This window comes from Eriocheir sinensis, chromosome 1, assembly GCF_024679095.1.
Source record: "Eriocheir sinensis breed Jianghai 21 chromosome 1, ASM2467909v1, whole genome shotgun sequence".
NCBI classification, from domain to species: Eukaryota; Metazoa; Arthropoda; class Malacostraca; order Decapoda; family Varunidae; genus Eriocheir; species Eriocheir sinensis.
In genome coordinates, this window is record NC_066509.1 from 37740723 (window position 1) to 37764722 (window position 24000).

Sequence of the window (24000 nt, forward strand, 5' to 3'; positions counted from 1 at the left end):
ATCCTTCTATCTTTATTCAGTTATGAGTTATTTTGACTTTTCTCAGAACTTTTCATGATTCTTCCCTCTAGTCTTAACACCGTAATCTCGTTTTACCAGGTATACGAGTGTGCTTGTTTGTTTGTTTGAGATTTTCTCTTATGAAGTTGTTGATTGATCCTTTCTCTTACTTTTAACGCTACCTGCATGTTCCTATCTTTATCCATTTTTGAGGAAGTCCCATTTTTATCAACATTTTTCATACACGTTTTTCAATTTCTGGGATCGCTCTACCAGGTTCAAGGATGTTTTTCTCTACTTTCTGTTTGTTTGTTTGAGATTCGCTCTTGAGTATTTGTAGAGTATTTAATCTTCTTTCTTTTGGCGGTATCTGTGTTGTTCTATCTCTATCCAATTATGAATTAGTTTGACTTTTATAAGGACTTTTTTCATGATTCTTCCCTCTAGTCTTGACACCATGGAATCGCTCTGCCAGGTTCGGGGGTGTTTTTCTCTGCTTTCTGTTTGTTTGTTTGAGATTCGCTCTTGTGTATTTGTAGAGTATTTAATCTTCTTTCTTTTGACACTATCTGTATGTTCCTATCTTTATCCAATTTTGAGTAATTTTTATTTTAATCGACAATTTTCGTTCATGTTTTTCAATTGCTGGGGTCGCTCTACCAGGGTCAAGGATGTTTTTCTCTCCTCTCTGTTTGTGTGTTTGATATGCGCTCTTGTGTATTTGTAGGGTATTTAATCGTCTTTCTTTTGGTGCTATCTGCATGTTCCTATCTTTATCCAATTTTGAGTTATTCCCATTTTTATCAACACTTTTCATTCAGGTTTTTCAATTTCCGAGGGTCGCTCTACCAGGGTCAAGGATGTTTTTCTCTGCTTTCTGTTTGTTTGTTTGAGATTCGCTCTTGTGTATTTGTAGAGTATTTAATCTTCTTTCTTTTGACACTATCTGTATCCTTCTATCTTTAGCCAATGGAATAAGCTCCCACCGTCAGTGGTCCAGTGTAACACGATTGACTCCTTTATAAACAAGCTCGACCGTCACTTCCTTCAACTTAATATTAACTAGAGTAGAAAAGCAACGTTTTGGAGCCATCTGATTAATGTAAAATCACTTAGGTTTAAGGACAGACCACCTAGTCTGGACCATGGGGTCTGTGTGGTCTGATTTTCTATGTAAATCTATGTAAATTCTCTCTCTCTCTCTCTCTCTCTCTCTCTCTCTCTCTCTCTCTCTCTCTCTCTCTCTCTCTCTCTCTCTCTCTCTCTCTATTAATTTTATTATATACCATGAGAATAAGTATGCTGTCAAGAATTGGTATGCTCACTACACAAAGGAAATTGAATACTGGTGGAAGCTGTCCCTGTGTTGTTAGTTGTCTCTGTGTTGCTAGTTGTCCCTGTGTCGCTAGTCGTCCCTGTGTCGGTAGCCGTCCCTGTGTTGGTAGTCGTCCCTGTGTTAAAATAGTCAATTCCTCATGTCAAAAAACTATCTTCCGAGCCAAAAAGTGTCTTCTGAGCGGTGGTGCCAGATTGTCGTACTCAGGGCATCATAATTACCTGGTTTTGACCCTTAATTATTCCCCGAAGACATCTGCAAGTGACGATTTTAATGATAACTATAAGTTATTCCAGCTATTGGGATGAAGGAGGCAATTTTCAGGTTAGAAGTCGGCAAATGTAGAAGGATTGAGTAGGACAGTTTGTACTCCCGTTTGCACACTTAATAACGTGTCAGAGGGAGGTGTAGATGGTAATGACTGAGTTGCTTATAATATTTATTCTAACAGTAAAAGGAATATACCTGAGCACATGAGTAAGTACAGAATCAACAAGTTAACGTCACTACTAATTGTCACACGCCCAAATGAAATCAACACTCTTCACGGCAGACACTCGACCAGTCACTAATGAAACACACATATGTACGGTTGGTTACGCTTCACTAACAACAACACTGAGTGTTGTTCCTACTCAACATAACACTAATACTCCAGAACGATCACATGCTACACAGTCACAAGAAATACGGCTTCTCCTAACAGAGTCTCGTAATTCTACTCGCCAGTGTTGCCCCAAGTACAGTAACGGCCACAGCCCAAAAATAGCTTAACTGTTACTGAATTGGTGACTGCGACACTCCTGCTCCTTGCTGAGCTCCTATATAGGGCCAGCGGCTACCATACAAATCGTCACCACCGTGTTGTTTTACATCACAACACGTCACAACACGTCACAAAACGTCATGACAACGCCCACGTGAACAGTTCATGCCCGCCGGCCTTGTACCCGTCCATAGGACCACCCACGAGTGTTCCGCCTCCCGGCACTTCCTGTCTGTGCGCTCACTCCCTATCTGTTCACATCAGGTCGTGGAGCCAACATGTTCACTGTTCGTTGTTCATTGTAACTTGTGGCTTTACCGTGTGTAGCAAAACAGGCCAAATTTGTGTTATGATATAAACCCCAAAATAGATGATACATAATCTGATGATATATATTATGAAATGGTTTGTGTGGGGTGATTTTTCTCATTTCTTTCTTCACCATCCAGCCTCTGCCTTCCTCAGGTTAACTCACATACTTAACAGAAAATTGAAAAGGGGGCCAATATATATATATATATATATATATATATATATATATATATATATATATATATATATATATATATATATATATATATATATATATATAAAATTTCTGCGTCCAGTATTATTGCAAGCGCAGGGATCCCATACAGCTTGAGGATTCGGGTTAGATCGCTCGGGTAAATTTATTATTTTTTTATACATACATGCATGATACATACATATACATACATTGTACATTTTAGAAGTTTGTTGGTAGCATATGATTACAACATAAATCTGGGAGATTTAAATAATCTTTAAAGTACTAATTTTATGTTACTTGAGCGAGCATTACTTTTAAAATCTTGTTCATTTCTGTAATTTGGACTGCAAAAATTTACCCTCGAAACAACACTGCTTAGTTTAGAACTACATGTTCTGATAAAAAAGTAATACACTGGCAAGGAATTTTTTTCATATTCATATAACATGAATAATCTTCGTTTATACAGGCTGCTGCTGTAATACATATTTTTAAAGATACATGGAAACTGGGTCAGGTATTTTATGAATATAAAATAAAAATTAACTAGATGGATTAGATTAGTTGCTGTTAACAACAATACATTGAAACTGGTTTACCTCAAATTTATGTCTGTTCTTACGTGCAAATTCATCAAGGACTTCATGATCAAGATTTGTGTCACAATAGACAAAGTAAGGCCAGTCCATTTAAACGACTTTCACTCATTGCGTTCCTAAGGTATGTTTTAAGCAATTTAAGGGCACTAAAGGATCGCTCATTGGTGGAAGTGCTAACAGGTAGGGTTGAAAAAAATGCAATAAGGTGGAAAAATTTAGATATGTGCCCAATTTTTTGGCACATGCCAATGTCTCAACAACTTGCTTTGACCTCTCATGAGATTCACGACGCTTCCAATAACTCTGCCCCGTAGATATTCACCTTCGAGATCTGCATCTACAAGAAATTTTCCATAAATTCAACTGCCTCCTTCAGTTCACTAAAATAAGTATCAACTGAAAGAGAGGGAACAAGACTTCCCAACAAAAAACTCCTAACTAATGTGTTCAGATGCAAACCTTTCCCTGAGTTGTGCTATAGCAGTGTCCGAAAACTGGAGAAAAATAGCTCTTCGATAGTACTCCTATGGAGTTGCTGTTGGAGGGTTAGCCTTAACTATGTTTCTGATGACCACTGATTGTTCAAGGCTTCTGGCTTCCGTACCTTTCCTCAGCTCGGGCAAAAAGTTGGTTGAACTTATTTCCATCACGATAGGACTGAAGTGCATCTATGCAGCTCTGTACACTTCCAAGAGCACCCATCAGTTCTTGTTGTGACCCCTGCAGCCTTTCCGGCAAGGGTTTAGTGACACTTAGAACTGAGGTGAGCACTTCCAAACTCATGAGAAAACCTGGGTCACTTATTGCTTTAGATTAAACGGCTGCTGATTCTTCACCTGACGTGTTTTGCAGTAATTATTCTTAATCATTATTTCATTATTTACCTACCTGATTAACTGAATTATCCGGGGCATCAGCCGAGTCAGTGGTGACTTTCCTACACCAGATAGAGTATGTACGTGAAGCGTTTTCTGGCGTTTTGTGGCCAAGGAGGAAATAGGTAAAGAAAGGAGAGGCACAAATCCCAAGCCTGCGGGAATTCAAGGAGTGACACGCTATAGAGAAAAAGTACTACATAAAAAGAAAGTGAAGTCTATCAATCATAATTTTCAGAAATTTGGAATTTGTGGTCAGAAAATATTATACGGATAACATGACTAGGCTTCGGCCACGTGAGCCTACGTCGTCAATGAATGTTTCTCAAAAGAGATCACCTGCTCTTATTCAACTCAGCAGCTCCATTGTTCAAGTAATATTTATTTATTCAATATTATTTTTTCTTTGCTAAAGGGGAGGGTCATGGCCCCATGGCCCCCCCCTCGGTACGCCATTGTACTTAACCGTGCTCCCCGTTGAGGGTCCAAAAGCTAGCCCTCCCAGCCTAGTCCTGGTAGCGAAGGGTCATCTCTCACAAAGTCCACGACACCCCCAAATGATTTGATTCCTCGTGTCTCAGGAGCCAGAAGGTTGTGAGCACTGCCAGTTACAGGTGTTGTGGGCGAGTGTTAGGAGCATCTTGTGTTAGAATCTTGTGTTCCTAACTGATGTGCTTGCCGAGATATTGGCACTTGAAGTTGACGCACACACACACACACACACACTAACTCCGTGATGGTTCTTGCAGGGAAGGAACTGAGATGAGACCAGACTCAGCAGCCCTCCAGTGAGCCCAGGAGACCACCGAGGGACACCCACGCACCTCATGGCTTGGGGGACGCATGGAGATGGTGGGTGAGTGAAGCAACCCACCCCCTGTGTATGTTCAGGGCCAAGGTTACGTCAGGTCAGGGTCTGCCTTGAAAACAGGTCCTTTCTCTCACTGATTCTCTCCAGGTTTCCTCCGTTTTTCCCTTCTTTCCTCCTCTCTTCTTCCTTTCCTCCTATGCCAAAAAAATAGCTTAATCTTTCCTCTTCCTCCTCCTGTCTTCCTCTTCTTCCTCCTCCTCTTCGTTTCCCTGTTATCTCCACTTTTATCAAGGTCTGTGTATTTCTCCGGCGTAATTTTGGTGGTTTCGTTCATTTCCTCCTCCAAGTTCAACTCCATTTTTCTCATTTTTCCTTCCTCTCTTCCTCCTTTCCTCCTATACCAAAAAACTGCTTAATCTTTCCTCTTCCTCCTCTTGTCTTCCTCTTTTTCCTCCTCCTCTTCGTTTCTCTTTAATCTCCACTTTTATCAAGATTTGTGTATTTCTCCGGCGCAATTTTGGTGGTTTTGTTCATTTTCTCCTCCAAGTTCAAGTCCATTTTTCTCCTCTTTCCTCCACCTCTTCCTCCTTTCCTCCTATGCCAAAAAATAGCTTAATCTTTCCTCTTCCTCCTCCCATCTTTCTTTTCCTCCTTATCCTTTGCATTTCCCTGTTATCTCCACTTTTATCAAGGTCTGTGTATTTCTCTGGCATAATTTTGGTGGTTTCATTCATTTCCTCCTCCAAGTTCAAGTCCATTTTTCTCCTCTTTCCTCCACCTCTTCCTCCTTTCCTCCTATACAAAAAAATAGCTTAACCTTTCCTCTTCCTCCTCCTGTCTTCCTTTTCCTCCTCCTCCTTTTCATTCCTCTTCTATCTCCACTTTTATTAAGGTCTGTGTATTTCTCCAGTGTAACTTTAGTGGTTTTGTTCACTTCCTCCTCCAAGTTCAACTCCATTTCTCTCCCTTTTCCTTCCTCTCTTCCTCCTTCCTCTTCATTTCCTTGTTATCTCCACTTATTTCAAGATCTGTCTCTTTGAAAACTTTGCAGAATGGACGAAAAAACACCAGAAATTGCTTGTATATTTATTGAGCAAACTGACACTTCTTGGAGAGAGAGAGAGAGAGGGGGGGGATCCCTTATGTGTCTGGGGGGGCATGTCTCTGTGGGGGTTGTCAACACACTGTGAAGGGGACACCCTGTGGGGCCTGAGAGAGAGATAGAGAGAGAGAGAGAGAGAGAGAGACACACACACACACACACACACACACACACACACACACACACACACACACACACACACACACACACTCTTGGCACTAAACTCTGCCAGACTCTTGCAGGGCAGGAGACAGAGACGAGACCACTGAGCTGAGGAGACCAGTCAGGCCTTCAAGATGCTGCCTAAATGCTGGGGCAGACCAGATGAGACCAGCTGAGACGAGTCCTGTTGGGGAGAAGATGGAGGGAGATTAATTGAGCCAAGGAAGGAGAGAGAGAGAGAACTCTCTCTGTATTCCTATAAAAGAGAAGATAAAGTTTGGAAATATATATTACAATGGATGTATTTAAACCTATTACTCTTCTCTCTCTCTCTCTCCACCAGTGAGCTATTGTATTCTTCCCTTCCCTTCCCCTCCCCTCCCAAGATGCCGCCTGGATGTTGGGGAGAGAGAGAGGATGAGATGGAACACTCTCTCTCTCTCTCTCTCTCTCTCTCTCTCTCTCTCTCTCTCTCTCTCAGCTGTTGTTGTATAAAAGAGAAGATAAATAAAGTTGAATATTATATAACCATGGATATATTTGAACCTCCTCTCTCTCTCTCTCTCTCTCTCTCTCTCTCTCTCTCTCTCTCTCTCTCTCTTCTTTTTAATGGACCTTATACACCTTTACATTATTTTTTTGAGAGAGAGAGAGAGTGTTCCAGCTTCCAGTCCCTTGCTGAGCTGAGTGACCAGACAGCACCATCCAGTCAGCCATTGCCCTGAAAAGATATATGGTGGTTAGGTCCCAGTAGATTGTGGTGGAGTGGTAGAAATCGTGGTTGAATGTCAGGTCTTGGGTTGACATTTTGGGGTTACAGAGTTGAAAAAGTTTTGAACAAGTCGAGTTTTTCGGTTGATGACTGATGGTTGAATTGTGGTAGACTGGTAGAGGGATGCTGGGCGAATGATTGTGTGGTGGTTAGACCCTGGTAGATTGTGGTAGACTGATAGAAATCATGGTTGAAAGAGGAAATTGTAGCTTACCACATTTCAGCAACTTTCCGTCCCAGCTTCCATCAGTTGTGAGATCTGTAATAATAATAATAATAATAATAATAATAATAATAATAATAATAATAATAATAAAAGTATATAAAAATTAATCTATTTTCTCATTCCTAAGAGAGAGAGAGAGAGAGAGAGAGAGAGTTACCTCCACATCTGAAAAGGAAAATCTATAATCTTCCTTCCTCTTCCTCTTCCTCCTCACACACACACACACACACAAAAAACATCTCTGTTACACCCCAAAGTTATGACCGCAGCAGCAGCAGCAGTTAGAGGCTAAATTATAGTCACAAGTTGTAGTGTGTCGTGCCAAGTCCCTGCTGGTGAGCCTGGTTCAGACCCTCACACCAACCACCTCCCAGGGCCAAAACGGATGTAGATTGAGTTCTAATGTGTGTTTCCTTAGGTTCACGGTACAGAGGAAGGGTTACACTACCACCAGGGTCACACACCTAACCCGGGAAATGCCCACAACTCCTAGGAAAGCCTGGTCAAATGTGTGTTTCCTTAGGTTCATGGTACAGAGGAAGGGTCACACTACCACCAGGGTCACACAACTACCCCGGGAAATGCCCACAACTCCTAGGAAAGCCTGGTCAAATGTGTGTTCCCTTAGGTTCATGGTACAGAGGAAGGGTCAAACTACCACCAGGGTCACACAACTACCCTGGGAAATGCCCACAACTCCTAGGGAAAGCCTTGCCAAATATGTGTTTCTTTAGGTTCACGGTACAGAGGAAGGGTCACACTACCACCAGGGTCACACACCTACCCCAGGAAATGCCCACAAATCCTAAGAAAGCCTGGTCAAATGTGTGTTTCTTTAGGTTCACAGTACAGAGGAAGGGTCACACTACCACCAGGGTCCATAGCTGGGCACGATAACAGAAAATCTTATTCCCGATAACCAATAATGGAAAACCTTATCGGTGATAACCGATATTCGTTAACTGGAGAAACAAATATAGGCGATAACCGATACCCGATATAAATCCACAATTCCGATAGACAAAAACGATATTATTGATATTTCAAATAAAAAACATAGATGACTTCAAATTTTCATTATCAGTATTTTAGAAAATTTACAAAACCTGAAAACCACACGTTGACACGTACCTATGGACAGTAATACTAGAAACGCCTGAACCGGTGTTGTGTTATTTGGCGTCCCCACCGTCAAAAGCTGGCACTTTTGTTTACAAACACTGGTCTCTCGTGAACTGTGCATGCTCAGACCAGCAAGCCTAGACCTGTACAGTCTCACAAAGCTTTTTAACCATAATTAGGAGTTGCTGGAAGGCTGAATCAGACATACAGTACCACCATCCTCGCTGTTTCTAGAACGATACTCTGTACGAGTTGTATTTATATGTACAGAGTGTCGTTCTAGAAACAACTCTTAATGTGTTAAAAAGCTTTGTGAGACTGTACAGGGCTACACTTACTGGTCTGAACAGTTCACGAGACCAGTGTTTGTAAACTTTGACGATGGGACACCAAATAACACAACACCGGGTGCCTTCAATACCATGGCATGCTCACAAACGAATATGGAATATCAACTTTGAGGCAGTGAATAATCATTTTGGGGGCAAAGTTAAATGATTTTTCTCTTTGATATATTGATTTTTGAGTAACATAAAAATATAAGCTAGTGTTTTAATGTTGATGATCTAAGTATGAAATCTCTTCACTGAAGATATTTCATACCCAAAAGTTTTTTTCACACAACACCGGCGCCACGTGTAGGGAGGAGACAACGCTTTTTTTTTTTTTTTTTTTTTTTTGAGGCAGAAAAAAGTATCGATTATCACTAGTTTGGTTACAAAAGTAACGATGATACCGATATATACTTAAATAAGTAGCGGATGGCCGATAACCCAATTTTGTTATCAGCGATAAAGTATTGCGATAACTTATCGCGATAACGCCCAGCTATGCCAGGGTCACACACCTACCTCGGGAAATGCCCACAAATCCTAAGAAAGCCTAGTCAAATGTGTGTTTCCTTAGGTTCACGGTACAGAGGAAGGGTCAAACTACTACCAGGGTCACAAAACTACCCCTGGAAATGCCCACAACTCCTAGGAAAGCCTTGGCAAATATGTGTTTCTTTAGGTTCATGGTACAAAGGAATGGTCAAACTACCACCAGGGTCACAAAACTGCCCCTGGCAATACCCACAACACCTAGGAAAGCCTGGTCAAATGTACGTTTCCTTAGGTTCATGGTACAGAGGAAGGTTCACACTACTACCAGAGTCACAAAACTACCCCTGGGAATGCCCACAACTCCTAGGAAAGGCCTGGTCAAATGTGTTTCCTTAGGTTCACAGTACAGAAGAAGGGTCAAACTACTACCAGGGTCACAAAACTACCCCTGGAAATGCCCCCACAACTCCTAGGAAAGCCTTGGCAAATGTGTGTTTCCTTAGGTTCATGGTACAGAGGAAGGGTCACACTACCACCAGGGTCACACAACTATCCCTGGAGATGCCCACAACTCCTAGGAAAGCCTTGTCAAATGTGTGTTTCCTATGTTCACAGTACAGAGGAAGGGTCACAAAACTACCCCTGGAAATGCCCACAACTCCTAGGAAAGCCTGGTCAAATGTGTGTTTCTTTAGGTTCACAGTACAGAGGAAGGGTCACAAAACTACCCCTGGAAATGCCCACAACTCCTAGGAAAGCCTGGTCAAATACGTGTGGCGGTCGATATGTGGGCCCTGAGAGAGAGAGAGAGAGATAATGTTCCATAATAGACTCAGAGCAGAGTGAGGATGAGTCATTTTCTACGACAACACACAATAAGTTACCCGAGTAATACCTTCACCTGGATCACAGTCTGTTCACTCCAGGACGGCAATGAGTCAGGGTTTTTTTTTTTTACAGCTAAGGAGACAGTTCAAGGGCGTAAAGAAAAATATATATAAAAAAAAAGCCCGCTACTTACTGCTCCTGAATAGAGGTCAAAGGTTTGGTGCAGGAGGTCACATCTTGCCTCCTGCCCGGGGTGGCCTCAGAGCACGCTGCATCCCGCCTCAACGCTGCGGCAAGTGACGTGTGAACAGATCGTCGCCGGCACATGTTACCCGGTGGTGGTGGCAGCAGCGGGGATCATGTTTCTTAATGGTCCCTCTGAGCGAGAAAAATGGGAAAAAATCATCACTCACACAAACCATTTCATAATGTATATCAAAGCATTTGTGTTCAGTTTATGCATCATCTATTTTGGGGGGTTTATGTCATGGCACAAATTTGGCCCGTCGTTGCTACACGGTAAAGCCAAAATTTGGCCCGTCGCTGCTACACGGTAAAGCCACAAATTTGGCCCATCACTGCTACCAGGTTGATATGCTTGCTTGTATGAGATTACTTGAACAGTTGGCTGTCATGCACTTCAAGATACCCTAAACTTAACTAGCCTAACCTAACAAAACCCTAAACAGTTACTAACAGGTTTTGACTCAGAAAATTCATCTATGCTTCCTTGCTAATGAGACTTTCTATGCAACACAGTGAGGTCATTCTGTGTTGATTTATACCATAAGGTGCTGGCTGTCATAGTGTTTCAAGATACACTAAACTTAACTAACCTAACAAAACCCTAAACAGTTACTACAGGTCTTGACTCAGAAAATTCATACATGCTTCCTTACTAACAAGACATTTTATACAACAAAGTGAGGTCATTCTGTGTTGATTTATACCCTAAGGTGACGCCCTAAACCTAACGTACCCTAACAAAACCACAAACAGTTATTATATACATCTTGGCTTACAACTACTACTACTACTACCACCAATACCTTATAAGCCAGGAGAAGTCTTGCTGTGCCTCCTCAGGTTGGCGTAGCCCTGGGCGGGGAGTGTTCCAGCCTGGGCACCACCAACACCGGCAGCTCAGGAGGGAAAACTTGACGGCCGCCAGGTCTGAAAAAGTTTGGACGTTTTGTGAGCTAGCTCTAAAAATATTAAAGATAGCTCAGCAGGATTTTGTGCTCATGTGTATCAATAATTTATGAACACACACACACACACACACACATACACACACACAAGAAATAAATTAGAAAGTTGGAAAGAATACAAAGAGCAGAAACTAAATTACCGGAAACTCTGAGAGAACATACTTATGAAGAAAGACTGGAGAAATTGGGACTAACAACACTGGAGAGCAGAAGAGAGAGAGGGGACCTAATAGCATTGTACAGGATACAAGAGGGATTGGAGAAACTGGACAGGTAAATACAACTAGGTAAATACACACACACACACACACACACACACACACACACACACACACTTTCATTCCATTCTGTTGTAAATATCTTAATTAATGTTTAGTTTGTGTACAGTCGCGATATGAAGTGATGTCGCCGCTCTCAAAATGTTTCGTACGGGAGCATTTGAAGGTAACGGAAGTGATGTGTATTTATTGTTTATGTTATAATGTTCCCTTTTAATGATAATCTATAATACCTTGTGATGTAAAACACGGTAAAATAACGTAGCAGTACCTGAATTACAATTATACATTCATTTGCTTTAAAAAATGCGACTGCGAATGTCATGTGTTGTCTTCAGTACTGAAGACAACCTTGAAATGATTTAGCTCACGTCGTGTGCTTATCTTTGCAAAACAGTTGTTATACATTGTTCAGATTTAGGCGATATATATATATATATATATATATATATATATATATATATATATATATATATATATATATATATATATATATATATATATATATATATATATATATATATATATATATATATATATATATATATATATATATATATATATATATATATATATTTGATCATTCCATGAACTGTCTTCTGCAGTTATTAACACACACGCACAGTATGACATGAAGCGAATGGACAGTTACTGGCGTTACTTTGCGTTTTATTGATTAAGAAACGATCAAATAATAAGGTTTCTCATTAAACTTCTATTCTATTACTAAATACATATGTGCTGTTTATCTCTCACCTAACTCTACCAACTATGTAAAATTCTTTGACTATTTGAATTCTAAAGTGGAGCACATCTTGACCCACTCTCCCTTCGCTGAAATCTCCATCCTAGGAGATTTCAATGTTCACCACCAGCTTTGGCTTTCATCCTCTTTCACTGACCATCCTGGTGAACAAGCCTACAACTTTGCTATCCTCAACGACCTAGAGCAGTTGGTCCAGCACCCTACACGTATTCCCGACCGTCTTGGAGACCGGCCCAACATTCTAGACCTCTTCCTTACCTCAAACCCTTCTGCTTATTCTGTCAAACTGTTCTCTCCGTTGGGCTCCTCCGATCACAATCTTATTTCTGCATCCTGTCCTATCGCTCCTGTACACCCTCTGGACCCACCGAAGGCGATGCTTCTGGCATTTTGCTTCAGCTCGGTGGGACGACCTGAGATGTACTTTCCATTCCCGTGGAATGATTATTGCTTCCAGGATAGAGACCTCTCTGTGTGTGCTCAGCGCATCACAGAGGTGATTGTCTCTGGAATGGAGGCATACATTCCTCGTTCTTTCTCTACTCCTCACGCTAAAAAGCCTTGGTTTAATCACGCTTGTTCTCGTGCTGTCAATGATAGAGAGGTAGCTCACAAAAGGTACCAGAGCCTTCAAACTAATGCTAATTATGAACTTTACATTTCTGCCCGAAATCGTGCCAAATCTATTCTCCGACTAACCAAAAATTCTTTCATTAATAGAAAATGTCAAAACCTTGCTTTCTCTAACTCTTCCCGTGACTTCTGGCATCTAGCCAAAACATCTCCTCCAACTTCACTTCTTCATCTTTCCTCCACTCCTCAGTCCTGACGGCAACACTGCCGTCTCATCTATCTCTAAGGCTGAACTCTTCTCTCAAACTTTTCTAAAACTCCACTCTGGACGATTCTGGGCATATTCCTCCTACTCATCCCCCCTCTGACTCCTTTATGCCTGTTATAAAGATTCTTCAAAATGATGTTTTCTATGCCCTCTCTGGCCTCAATCCTCAGAAGGCTTATGGACCTGATGGAGTGCCTCCTATTGTCCTTAAAAACTGTGCCTCCGTGCTGTCACCCTGCCTGGTCAAACTCTTTCGCCTCTGCCTGTCAACATCTACCTTTCCTTCTTGCTGGAAGTATGCCTTCATACAGCCTGTGCCTAAGAAGGGTGACCGCTCCAATCCCTCAAACTACCGTCCTATAGCTTTACTTTCTTGTCTATCTAAAGCTTTTGAATCAATCCTTAACCGGAAGATTCAAAAGCACCTTTCCACTTCTGACCTTCTATCTGATCGCCAGTATGGGTTCTGCAAGGGGCGTTCTCCTAGCCTTCTTAACTGACTCTTGGTCATCCTCTCTTAGCCGTTTCGGTGAAACTTTTGCTATTGCGCTGGACATATCAAAAGCTTTTGATAGGGTCTGGCACAAATCTTTGCTTTCCAAACTACCCTCCTACGGTTTCTATCCTTCTCTCTGTACCTTTATCTCCAGTTTCCTTTCTGACCGTTCTATTTCTGCCGTGGTAGACGGTCACTGTTCTTCCCCTAAATCTATTAACAGTGGTGTCCCACAGGGTTCTGTCCTATCTCCCACTCTTTTTCTGTTGTTCATTGATGATCTTCTTTCCAAAACGAACTGTCCTATCCATTCCTACGCCGATGATTCCACTCTGCATTACTCAACTTCTTTTAATAGAAGACCCACCCTACAGGAACTTAACGACTCAAGGCTGGAGGCTGCAGAACGCTTTGCCTCAGACCTTACTATTATTTCCGATTGGGGCAAGAAGAACCTGGTGTCCTTCAACGCCTCAAAAACACAGTTTCTCCACCTATCCACTCGACACAATCTTCCAAACAACTATCCCCTATTCTTTGACAACACCCAGCTATCACCTTCCTCAACACTAAACATCCTCGGTCTATCCTTAACTCAAAATCTCAACTGGAAACTTCATATCTCATCTCTTACTAAATCAGCTTCCTCGAGGCTGGGCGTTCTGTACCGTCTCCGCCAGTTCTTCTCCCCTGCACAGTTGCTGTCCATATACAGGGACCTTGTCCGCCCTCGTATGGAGTATGCATCTCATGTGTAGGGGGGCTCCACTCACACAGCTCTTCTGGACAGAGTGGAGGCTAAGGCTCTTCGTCTCATCAACTCTCCTCCTCATACTGATAGTCTTCTACCTCTTAAATTCCGCCGCAATGTTGCCTCTCTTTCTATCTTCTATCGATATTTCCACGCTGACTGCTCTTCTGAACTTGCTAACTGCATGCCTCCCCCCTCCATGGCCCCGCTGCACTCGACTTTCTACTCATGCTCATCCCTATACTGTCCAAACCCCTTATGCAAGAGTTAACCAGCATCTTCACTCTTTCATCCCTCACGCTGGTAAACTCTGGAACAACCTTCCTTCATCTGTATTTCCTCCTGCCTACGACTTGAACTCTTTCAAGAGGAGGGTATCAGGACACCCCTCCTCCCGAAATTGATCTTTCTTTCGGCCACCTCTTTTAATTCTTTTTTGGGAGCAGCGAGTAGCAGGCTTTTTTTTATTATTGTTTTCTTATGTTGTGTGGCCTTGAGCTGCCTCCTTTGTTGTAAAAAAAAAAAAATAATAATAATAGAGTGAATATTTATCTTTCAATAGAAACTTACCTCTTGTTTGATTTACATTGTTTTTGATTTACGCGACCTCTTCAATAATATATATATATATTATATATATATATTATATATATATATATAATATATATATATATATATATATATATATATATATATATATATATATATAGATATATATATATATATGTTTATATATATGTATATATATATATATATATATATATATATATATATATATATATATATATATATATATATATATATATATATATATATATATATATATATATATATATATATATATATATATATATATATATATAAGCTATTCCAGAGTGGTGGGCCCCCTCACTACTTAAGAATACAGTATTACCACCACCACCACCACCACCACCAGCAAAATAAGAGTAAATAATTAAAAAAAATTACCATAAATTCTAATGTTAGTGCCCCAGACCAAACCACCTGGCACTCACCTTAGGGGGCCTGGGCAGCGTGGCACTGGTGTGGGGGCCCAGGGAGAGGGGGCAGGGGCTCTCACCATCAATGGGAGGACTGGCCTTGCAATCGATGGAATTGCTGAAATAACAATAATAATAATAATAATAATAATAATAATAATAATAATAATAATAATAATAATAATAATGTAATTGGTTTGTTTTTGTTTTATAATGTAGGTTTATGATCAAGGATTTTAGGACTTTAGGAGGACTTGGTCATGTCTGGAGGGTCCTTGCTGGCGATTACGAGTCCAACACGTGATCAGGCCGTGGTGTATTACACACATACAAACACACACACTTATTTTTTGTGAACCAATTTATTTCAAAGTCTCAGTCTGTGTTTTTTCAGCAATATATATGTGTGTCCCTTTAGCCCTTGACTTAACATCCTGTTCCTGACCTCTCATGACCTGTAAATCCATGTAAACATTCCCGTCATAATGTTTGTGGCAGATTTCTCCTTGTTAAAGTGTGTACACTTATCCCAGTGCTCCAACCTTGCCTTGTTTTGATTTTTGATTTATTTTATTTTTTTATTTTTTGACGTCTACGCCTGTTGCGCCGGTAGGCCTTCCTTCGTGTCAGTGATGGTCGGCCCAGCCCGTTGTGGCGCAGGCAAGTGTTTATAGTGGCGCCATCTTACACTGGCTCATGCTGCCCCCTGGAGCTCATCTTTAATCCTAGAATCTAGAGTCCGGGTTGATAGGTGGTCTTCTGGGCAGCATGTGGGTAGTCTTAGGCCTCTCGGCGGTGGCTCAAAAATCCCAGCTTGTGGCACCGGGCGGGGATTGACCTCGCGTCGTCCTGAACGCAGCACCGTCACACTATCCACTCAGCCACCGCCTCCTCCACCAGCCTCTCTCAGCCACCTTTTGTAACTGCCCCTCCCTTCCCTTCCCTTCACTTTTCCAGCCCCTCCCTTCCCTTCCCTTCACTTTTCCAGCCCCTCCCTTCCCTTCCCTTCACTTTTCCAGCCCCTCCCTTCCCTTCCCTTCACTTTTCCAGCCCCTCCCTTCCCTTCCCTTCACTTTTCCAGCCCCTCCCTTCCCTTCCTTCACTTTTCCAGCCCTCCCTTCCTTCCCTTCACTTTTCCAGCCCTCCTTCCCTTCCTTCACTTTTCACCCTCCTTCCTTCCTTCACTTTTCCAGCCCCTCCTTCCCTTCACTTTTCCAGCCCTCCTTCCCTTCCTTCACTTTTCCAGCCCTCCTTCCCTTCCTTCACTTTTCCAGCCCCTCCTTCCCTTCCTTCACTTTTCCAGCCCTCCTTCCCTTCCTTCACTTTTCCAGCCCTCCTTCCCTTCCTTCACTTTTCAGCCCTCCTTCCTTCCCTTCCTTCACTTTTCCAGCCCTCCTTCCTTCCCTTCACTTTTCCAGCCCTCCTTCCTTCCTTCACTTTTCCAGCCCTCCTTCCCTTCCTTCACTTTTCCAGCCCCTCCTTCCTTCCTTCACTTTTCCAGCCCTCCTTCCCTTCCTTCACTTTTCAGCCCTCCTTCCTTCCTTCACTTTTCCAGCCCTCCTTCCCTTCCTTCACTTTTCAGCCCCCTTCCCTTCCTTTCCAGCCCCCCTTCCTTCATTTTCTTCACCTGTGGCAGCCCCTTCCTTACAAACACCACCTCAGCCCCCTCTCATGACAGCCCTTTTCTTCCCTCTATACAAGCCCTTAAACAGCCTTACAAAGCCAAAAAGGACCCTTTTCTTGAACCCATAGCATCCTGGCAGCCCCCTTTCTCACTTTTATCTCTCATTTCAGCCCCTTTCCTTCCCTCTACCCTCTCTCTCAGACCCATAATCAGCCCTCACTTTCTCAGCCCTTCCCTTACACTCAATCTTTCAGCCCCAATAGCAACCTTATAGCCCTTTCCTTTCCTCTATGCTCTTTCTCAGTCCCCTCAGCCCCCTAAACAGCCCTAAATCAGTCCATTTTTAGACCAATAGCATCCTAACACCCTGTATCTCTCATTTCAGCCTCTTTCCTTCGCTCTTCTTCTCCTTCAGTCCCAAAACAGCCCCTAAATTCCCCTACCTTCTCTTAGGCCACAGAGTGAGCGAGGGCAAGAAACTTTAATACACAATATAAGCAATGGAGGTGTTGGCCACACTGGCAGGTACTGGCGAGAAAGCTTGGAGGTGATCAGCGAGAAAGAGAGGAGAGTTGACGATTAACTTTTCTCACGCGAGATTGCTCGGTCAGGTGTGACATCACAGACATGCTTCCATTTTACAGCAAACCCTCGATATAACGGACTAATTGGGGCGGACCTTAGTCCGTTAATGCTGAAAGTCCGTTATGAGCAGCGAAAAAAAAAAATGTAAAATAATACCAATGAACCAAATAATGTAGGTATATCTATATTTTTTTATTGTGTTATCTGCAAGTTGTCTGTGTAGCCGCTTGGCGATGGACTGTGAGCCACTGAAGCTGGCAGTGGGGCCCTGCTGGGGGCCATATTGCTACGGGGAAATTTTACAAGTGTGCCAATTCCACACTGGTAGACAAAACTTCTTAATGTTTGTAGTTATCGAGGTGTTAATCTGTTGACTCTTTCTGTCACGATATTTTAATGATTGACTTTTCCATGCCTGTGTTACACCCGCCGCAGCTGCAGCACTGATATAGCTCGCAAAGAGAGATGTTGAACTTGCTGACAGTTTCTACAGTTCACTCACTGCTCACAAAGGTCACATGTGGACAAACTAGAACAAAACCAGGCAAATTGATGTTTTCCTCCTGTGCATTCCCACAGTGCACATGCATGGTGGACAGCAGAGCGACTTATTTCTGCAAGGAGGTATTTCTCGCAACACAGGCCCGCCAATTGGACCACGCATGCCGATACCATGTCCAGTCCCGCGCTGCGTATTTCCTCACTGCGTGCAGAATAAATCTACTGACCAAACATAACTTAACCTTGCCACCGACCTTGGGGCTTAGCCCCCTCAACCCACTTATTTGTGTCAGTACCAACACTCACAAACACTTGGCTATTTTCCATTACCTTTACGTCCTGGATTGATGCACAAGACTTTGTTGTGGTGTGAATACGCTCTTCATTTGAATGGAGACACGAAGAGGAAAATATTTCATGAGGTGGGCTGAAAAAGACTGCGGTAAGTGAAGGATGGGGCAGCAGGAGGAGGGGCAGGTGGCCAGCAGGAGCTATGGGCTGTGGTAAGCCAAGGATGGGGCAGCAGGAGGAGGGGCAGGTGGGCAGCAGGAGCTATGGGCTGTGGTAAGCCAAGGATGGGGCAGCAGGAGGAGGGGCAGGTGGGCAGCAGGAGCTATGGGCTGTGGTAAGCCAAGGATGGGGCAGCAGGAGGAGGGGCAGGTGGGCAGCAGGAGCTATTGTAGTTACCGGAGGCGGGTGGCTCAAAAACTACTCTCGGTGGGTCTCTGTGACCCTCTGACCTTGTCCGTTATATCTAAAATCCTTTAAAAGCAGGTCCGTTATAACCAGGGTTTACTGTATTTGCCATAACTCAACTCATGCATTAGATAGGACATTTTGGTTAACACCATTAGACGCAGCAGCCATTGGAGAACTCAAATAACGACAAATATGTTTGTGAAAGCTCAATAAAACATAAACTGAATAAACTGGGTAGGCGGTGGCTGAACTGGTAGCGTACTGGGCCCACATTCACCGCGTGATGGACGACGTGAGTTCGAATCCCCACGCTACCACCTCGGATTTTTCAGTCACCGGCGAGTGGCTTAAAACTACCCACATGCTGTCCTGAAGACCACCCATCAACCCGGACTCTAGAGGAAGCCGTCCAAGTGAATCAAGAACGAGTTCCGGGGGACAGCATGAGCCAATGCAAGATGGCGCCACTATAAACACTCGCCTGCGCCAGAACGGGCTGGGCCGACCATCAGGCCCCACCTGGAAGAAGCCTTGGGCCTACCATCAGGCCCCACCGGGAAGATGCCTACTGGCGCAATAGGCAACAACGTAAAAAAAAAGAAAAAAAAAATAGTGACGAGTTGAAGTTAAATAATCAGTCCGTAATGTTTATAACACACTGTGCATATAGCTACCACTTGCAGCGGCTATCAAGTAAAGACTAAAATAAACGATTCCATCTTATAGAGAAAAGCCTCCTGATGGTGTATACAAATTTTTCATAAAACGCCAAATAAGTGAAGCACGGAACTGTGTATATAAATTTTCCACCTCATTCCTCGACGGGGTGGGTGCCGGCAAGGAGTGTGTAGTGTTGCTGCGCTATACTGCTCCGCGGAGTCGCATTGCCATGACAACCTTCGCCTCGCCTCGCTTTTCGTGTGGCCACAGAAACTCGCCTCGCCGCTCTCGCTAGCTTCCTCACTTTCTGTGTGGCCTTACACTCTCAGCCCTAAAGCAGCCCTCTAAAAAGCCCCAAACCAGCCCATTACTAAACCCATAGCACCCTGACAACTCCTTCTCAGCCCCTGTCCTTCCCTTCTACTCTTTTCCACCCCCTCAGGCACCAAAATCAGACCCAAAATTACCCGTCTCTTTTTTTTCTCTCAGCACTGACAGTAACCCTACAGTCTTATCCCTGCCCTCTCGCCCCTAAAAACAGCCCCTTCAGACCCCAATCACCCGCCTCTTAGATCGGCGAAGGCTACGGTGTCTCCTAGTCTTGGGTGACCCGTACTTGATCTTGAGGTTGCGGGCGGGTTCGATCCTAGCATAGGTTATGTCGTGCAGCTCAGCTCGGGACAGTCCTGGGTCAGCTTGGAGGTGGAGTGTGAGGCGCCGACGCAGCTCCTCGGGAAGTTTCCAGTGACGAGACTCCGAGGGTGACCGAGATCTTGACCTATGGGGTAAGGGAGGGGTTAGGAGGGGGAGTTGGGGGGAGGGGAGGAGAAGGAAGGAAGGGAAGGGGGAGGTTGAAGGAGAAAAATAATAAGAAAAAGAAAATATATGAAAAGAAAATTTATATTATAAGGAAAGAAAAAATATAAAGAAGAAGAAGAGGAGGAGGAAAGGGAGGAAGGGGAGGGAAGAAGGAAATAATTATAAATATGAAATAATTAAAAAAAATAAAAAAATAAAATAAATATATAAAAAAAAGTGTGCAAGTCTCTCTCTCTCTCTCTCTCTCTCTCTCTCTCTCTCTCTCTCTCTCTCTCTCTCTCTCTCTCTCTCTCTCTCTCTCTCTCTCTCTCTCTCTCTCTCTCTCTCTCTCTCTCTCTCTCTCTCTCTCTCTCTCTCTCTCTCTCTCTCTCTCTCTCTCTCTCTCTCTCTCTCTCTCTCTCTCTCTCTCTCTCTCTCTCTCTCTCTCTCTCTCTCTCTCTCTCTCTCTCTCTCTCTCTCTCTCTCTCTCTCTCTCTCTCTCTCTCTCTCTCTCTCTCTCTCTCTCTCTCTCTCTCTCAATCCCTTCGTCTCATTTTCTTATTTACTTTATTTTCTCTTTCTTCCATGCCTCTTCTAACCCTTCCTCCTCCTCCTCCTCCTCCTCCTCCTCCTCCACAGCTGTGCTTCCTACGTCTCCTCTTACGGGAGTTCCGATGCTGTAAGGAATCCACTTCTGTATCCACTCCAGACAGCTGGTATCCACTCTTAGGGGTCAGGTTGTGGACGCTGGCTGTGTGACCTCCGACCTGCATGTGGTGACCTGTTGTGACCTGCGCCCATTGTGGCTCGTCTGACCTGAGGATGTGGGAACATTATTTTTTTTGGTGAGAGAGAGAGAGAGAGAGAGAGAGAGATGTGTATGATGCCCTCTAGCCCCCCCCCAAAAGTACAGGCCTGAGATGAAATGTGAAAACAGGGTGAGTTAAAGGGGCAAAAAAAAAAAAAAAATAAATAAACATTAGGCAGGTTACATAAGGATACGTTAGGTTAAGTTAGTTTGATTTAATTTGTCATGCTCAGATTAAGTGTCAAAACGAGGGGTCACGGGGTTCAAAGTCTCCCATTAAGGAGGTCACGTTAGGTTAGGGCAGTGTGACCCCTAGACTGTGGATTTCCTACCAGAATACCTCACCAAGCTACAGGAATGGAACAAAAGTGTCTGCTACAATTCAATGAAGAAAAATGTAAAGGCCTGCACACCAATACCACATGGGAAACACACCACTATCCACCACAGAGTAAGACCTGCGACCATTATGTTACCAGGCTACCAGTGAAGGGATATCCAGCACACCAATACCACATGGGAAACACTCCACTATCCACCACAGAGTAAGACCTGCGACCATTATGTTACCAGGCTACCAGTGAAGGGATATCCAGCACACCAATACCACATGGGAAACACTCCACTATCCACCACAGAGGCAGAGAAAGACCTGGGACTATATGTTACCAGGCTACCAGTGAAGGGATATCCAGCACACCAATACCACATGGGAAACACTCCACTATCCACCACAGAGGCAGAGAAAGACATGGGACTATATGTTACCAGGCTACCAGTGAAGGGATATCCAGCACACCAATACCACATGTGAAACACTCCACTATCCACCACAGAGGCAGAGAAAGACATGGGACTATATGTTACCAGGCTACCAGTGAAGGGATATCCAGCACACCAATACCATTTGGGAAACACTCCCGACCAATGGAGGTTTTAGGTCATGCTCTAAAACCTCCAGCCGACCTCTCAGGTCGCTGCCGGTCGTAAAAAAGGTTGCCGTCCAGTGGCCGAATGGACTGCGTCTGGGGGGCTAGTGGACTGCCACTGGTGGCCAACAGCTGACCATTAACTGTTGAACGGCGACCGGATGGCAAGCGGACGCCGTCTGGTTGCCGTCAGAGAGAAGGAGATCACTGATGGTCGCCGTACACTTTTCATCTGTCATTGGCCGTGGTTGACGTCCGGCCTTCCACCACACGGCGAGTTGTGCGGCGACTGGTGGTAGGTCAAACCACCCTTGCCCGGAAATGAGGTACATTCCTGAGCAGTGACGTCCCACGCCCCTCAGCCCGTCCAAGCTCCGTCCCCACTCAACCTGCTCCACAGGTCAAACACACGGCCAAGTGTGTATGGGTCACCTCTGCCTAACCAAAATAAATCACTGCAGGACATGACGTGCACACCAGTAACAATGAGAGTCTGTAAAGCTATTGGCTGTTATTCACTTCAAAAAGAACTGTTCATTTCATCTTCTGCTCTGCCCAGGGTGACGGAAATGCTTTAGAACGAATGTAATGTTACATACATACTAACAACAGGTTAAACCAAGAGTGCTTGGAGCATTTTTTGCATGTCTGCGGCACATAGGGGGCGGCGGGGGGGTCACAAATATCCGTCTTTTGCTGCAGTGAAGTACAGGATACTTTCATTACCTTTATAAGTAACTGTTTTTTACAAATAATTTACAGAAATAAGAATGGGAAATGTGTAATATAACTGGGTGAAGATATTATGTACTGTAACACGTCAGCTGCAGCTCGTTAAGGGAGGTCGCCGTCCTCATTGCGACAGGACGTGTACTGGTCCTTGCCTGTCGGCCACCGGTCAGCGTATGGTGGGCGTCTTGGCCTGACTCCAGGTGTGAGGCCAAGGTGTGAATCTTGCCGTCCAGCCACCCACTGGACGGACACTAAACGACCACCGGTAGCCGTTCAGTCGCACGACTACTTTGCCACCTATGTGGTCGGGGAGCGGTGGGTGTGAATCGCAGCATTTTGAGGTCGCAGGTGGTCGTTAGCAGGTCGTGAAGTCAGTGTGACTGTAGCTTTAAGTGTTTGGGGAAAAAAAAAAAAAAAATGCGTGTTAGGTAAATTAGGTTCACGTTCGAGTTAGTCTAAATGTTTTCAGCTTGCAGTGTGGCCCAGCGGAAGTTATGTGTGTGTGTGTGTGTGTGTGTGTGTGTGTGTGTGTGTGTGTGTGTGTGTGTGTGTAAAATAAACCTGAAAACCTTCACTTCCTAACACAACAGGTAAAACACACACACACACACACACACACACACACACACACACACACAGGATTAACACACCTTCCCCCCCTCTCGGCACCACCGCACTCCCCCCCCTCCTCCCCCCAAGCTCCATCGCCCCAACCCTCCCACACATACCAGACCCCCGATCCCCGTCCCCTTCTTTTTGTACTTGTTCCATTTGCGAAGTAAAATTGTACTCATGATATGTAAATTTTCCGCCTGATGGCTGCTGCAATTGAATAAACCGTTTATTATTATTATTATTATTATTATTATTATTATTATTATTATTACACGTACCTTTTTAGCAAGCCGCCCCAAAGCCGTGACTCCACCTCCGTTCACCTGTGCAGGAACCTGACACCTGTGGAAGAAGAAAAAGAGTTGTGTCCACAGCCTTAAATGTCTGGGGTTACATTAGATTAAATTTATTCCCCTTCCTCAGATGAAATGTGAAGACAGGGGGGGTGACAAGGTCCCCTGTTAGGTAATTCATGCTAGGCTGAGTTAGGTTACATTTTTTGGCTTGCAGTGTATTCCAACGGAGGTTCAGGATAGGGAGGGATGTTAGAATAAGCTGGTGTTGTACGCCAGAAACAGCTGCCTCATTACTTAAATGCTACACACCAAAATCTACCACAAAAAATAGTTTGGCTACCCAATTACTTAAATGCTACACACCAAAATCTACCACAAAAAATAGTTTGCCTACCCAATTACTTAAATGCTACACACCAAAATCTACCACAAAAAATAGTTCACGTACCCAATTACTTAAATGCTACACACCAAA

The 24000-nt window shown here is 43.7% G+C and overlaps 1 protein-coding gene and 1 long non-coding RNA gene across 19 annotated transcripts in view; one reads left to right on the forward strand and one right to left on the reverse strand.

Annotated features, from left to right (window-relative positions):
• Positions 1–6392, forward strand: part of LOC126996603 (uncharacterized) — a 7835-nt gene extending 1443 nt beyond the window's left edge. The window contains exons 2-3 of the long non-coding RNA XR_007751292.1: positions 4837–4943; positions 6243–6392. This is a non-coding gene — a long non-coding RNA (uncharacterized LOC126996603). The remainder of the gene's footprint in view (positions 1–4836; positions 4944–6242) is intronic.
• Positions 6154–24000, reverse strand: part of LOC126996561 (uncharacterized) — a 42506-nt gene continuing 24659 nt past the window's right edge. For 3 of the 18 annotated variants that reach the window (XR_007751277.1, XR_007751269.1, XR_007751280.1), the window contains exons 3-10: positions 23508–23571; positions 20810–20961; positions 19964–20125; positions 15294–15396; positions 10984–11107; positions 10128–10312; positions 7149–7193; positions 6154–6346 (exon numbers count right to left, since the gene is read on the reverse strand). Coding sequence is in view for 7 of the 18 variants with exons in the window: in XM_050857138.1 (XP_050713095.1) it covers positions 20039–20125; positions 23508–23571 (151 nt within the window). In the remaining 11 variants the exon portion in view is untranslated. Of the gene's footprint in view, positions 6347–6786; positions 6884–7148; positions 7194–10127; positions 10313–10983; positions 11108–15293; positions 15397–19912; positions 20126–20797; positions 20962–22596; positions 23001–23507; positions 23572–24000 lie in introns of those variants that run through there. The other 15 variants (XR_007751271.1, XR_007751274.1, XR_007751289.1 and 12 more) reach the window with 15 other exon arrangements.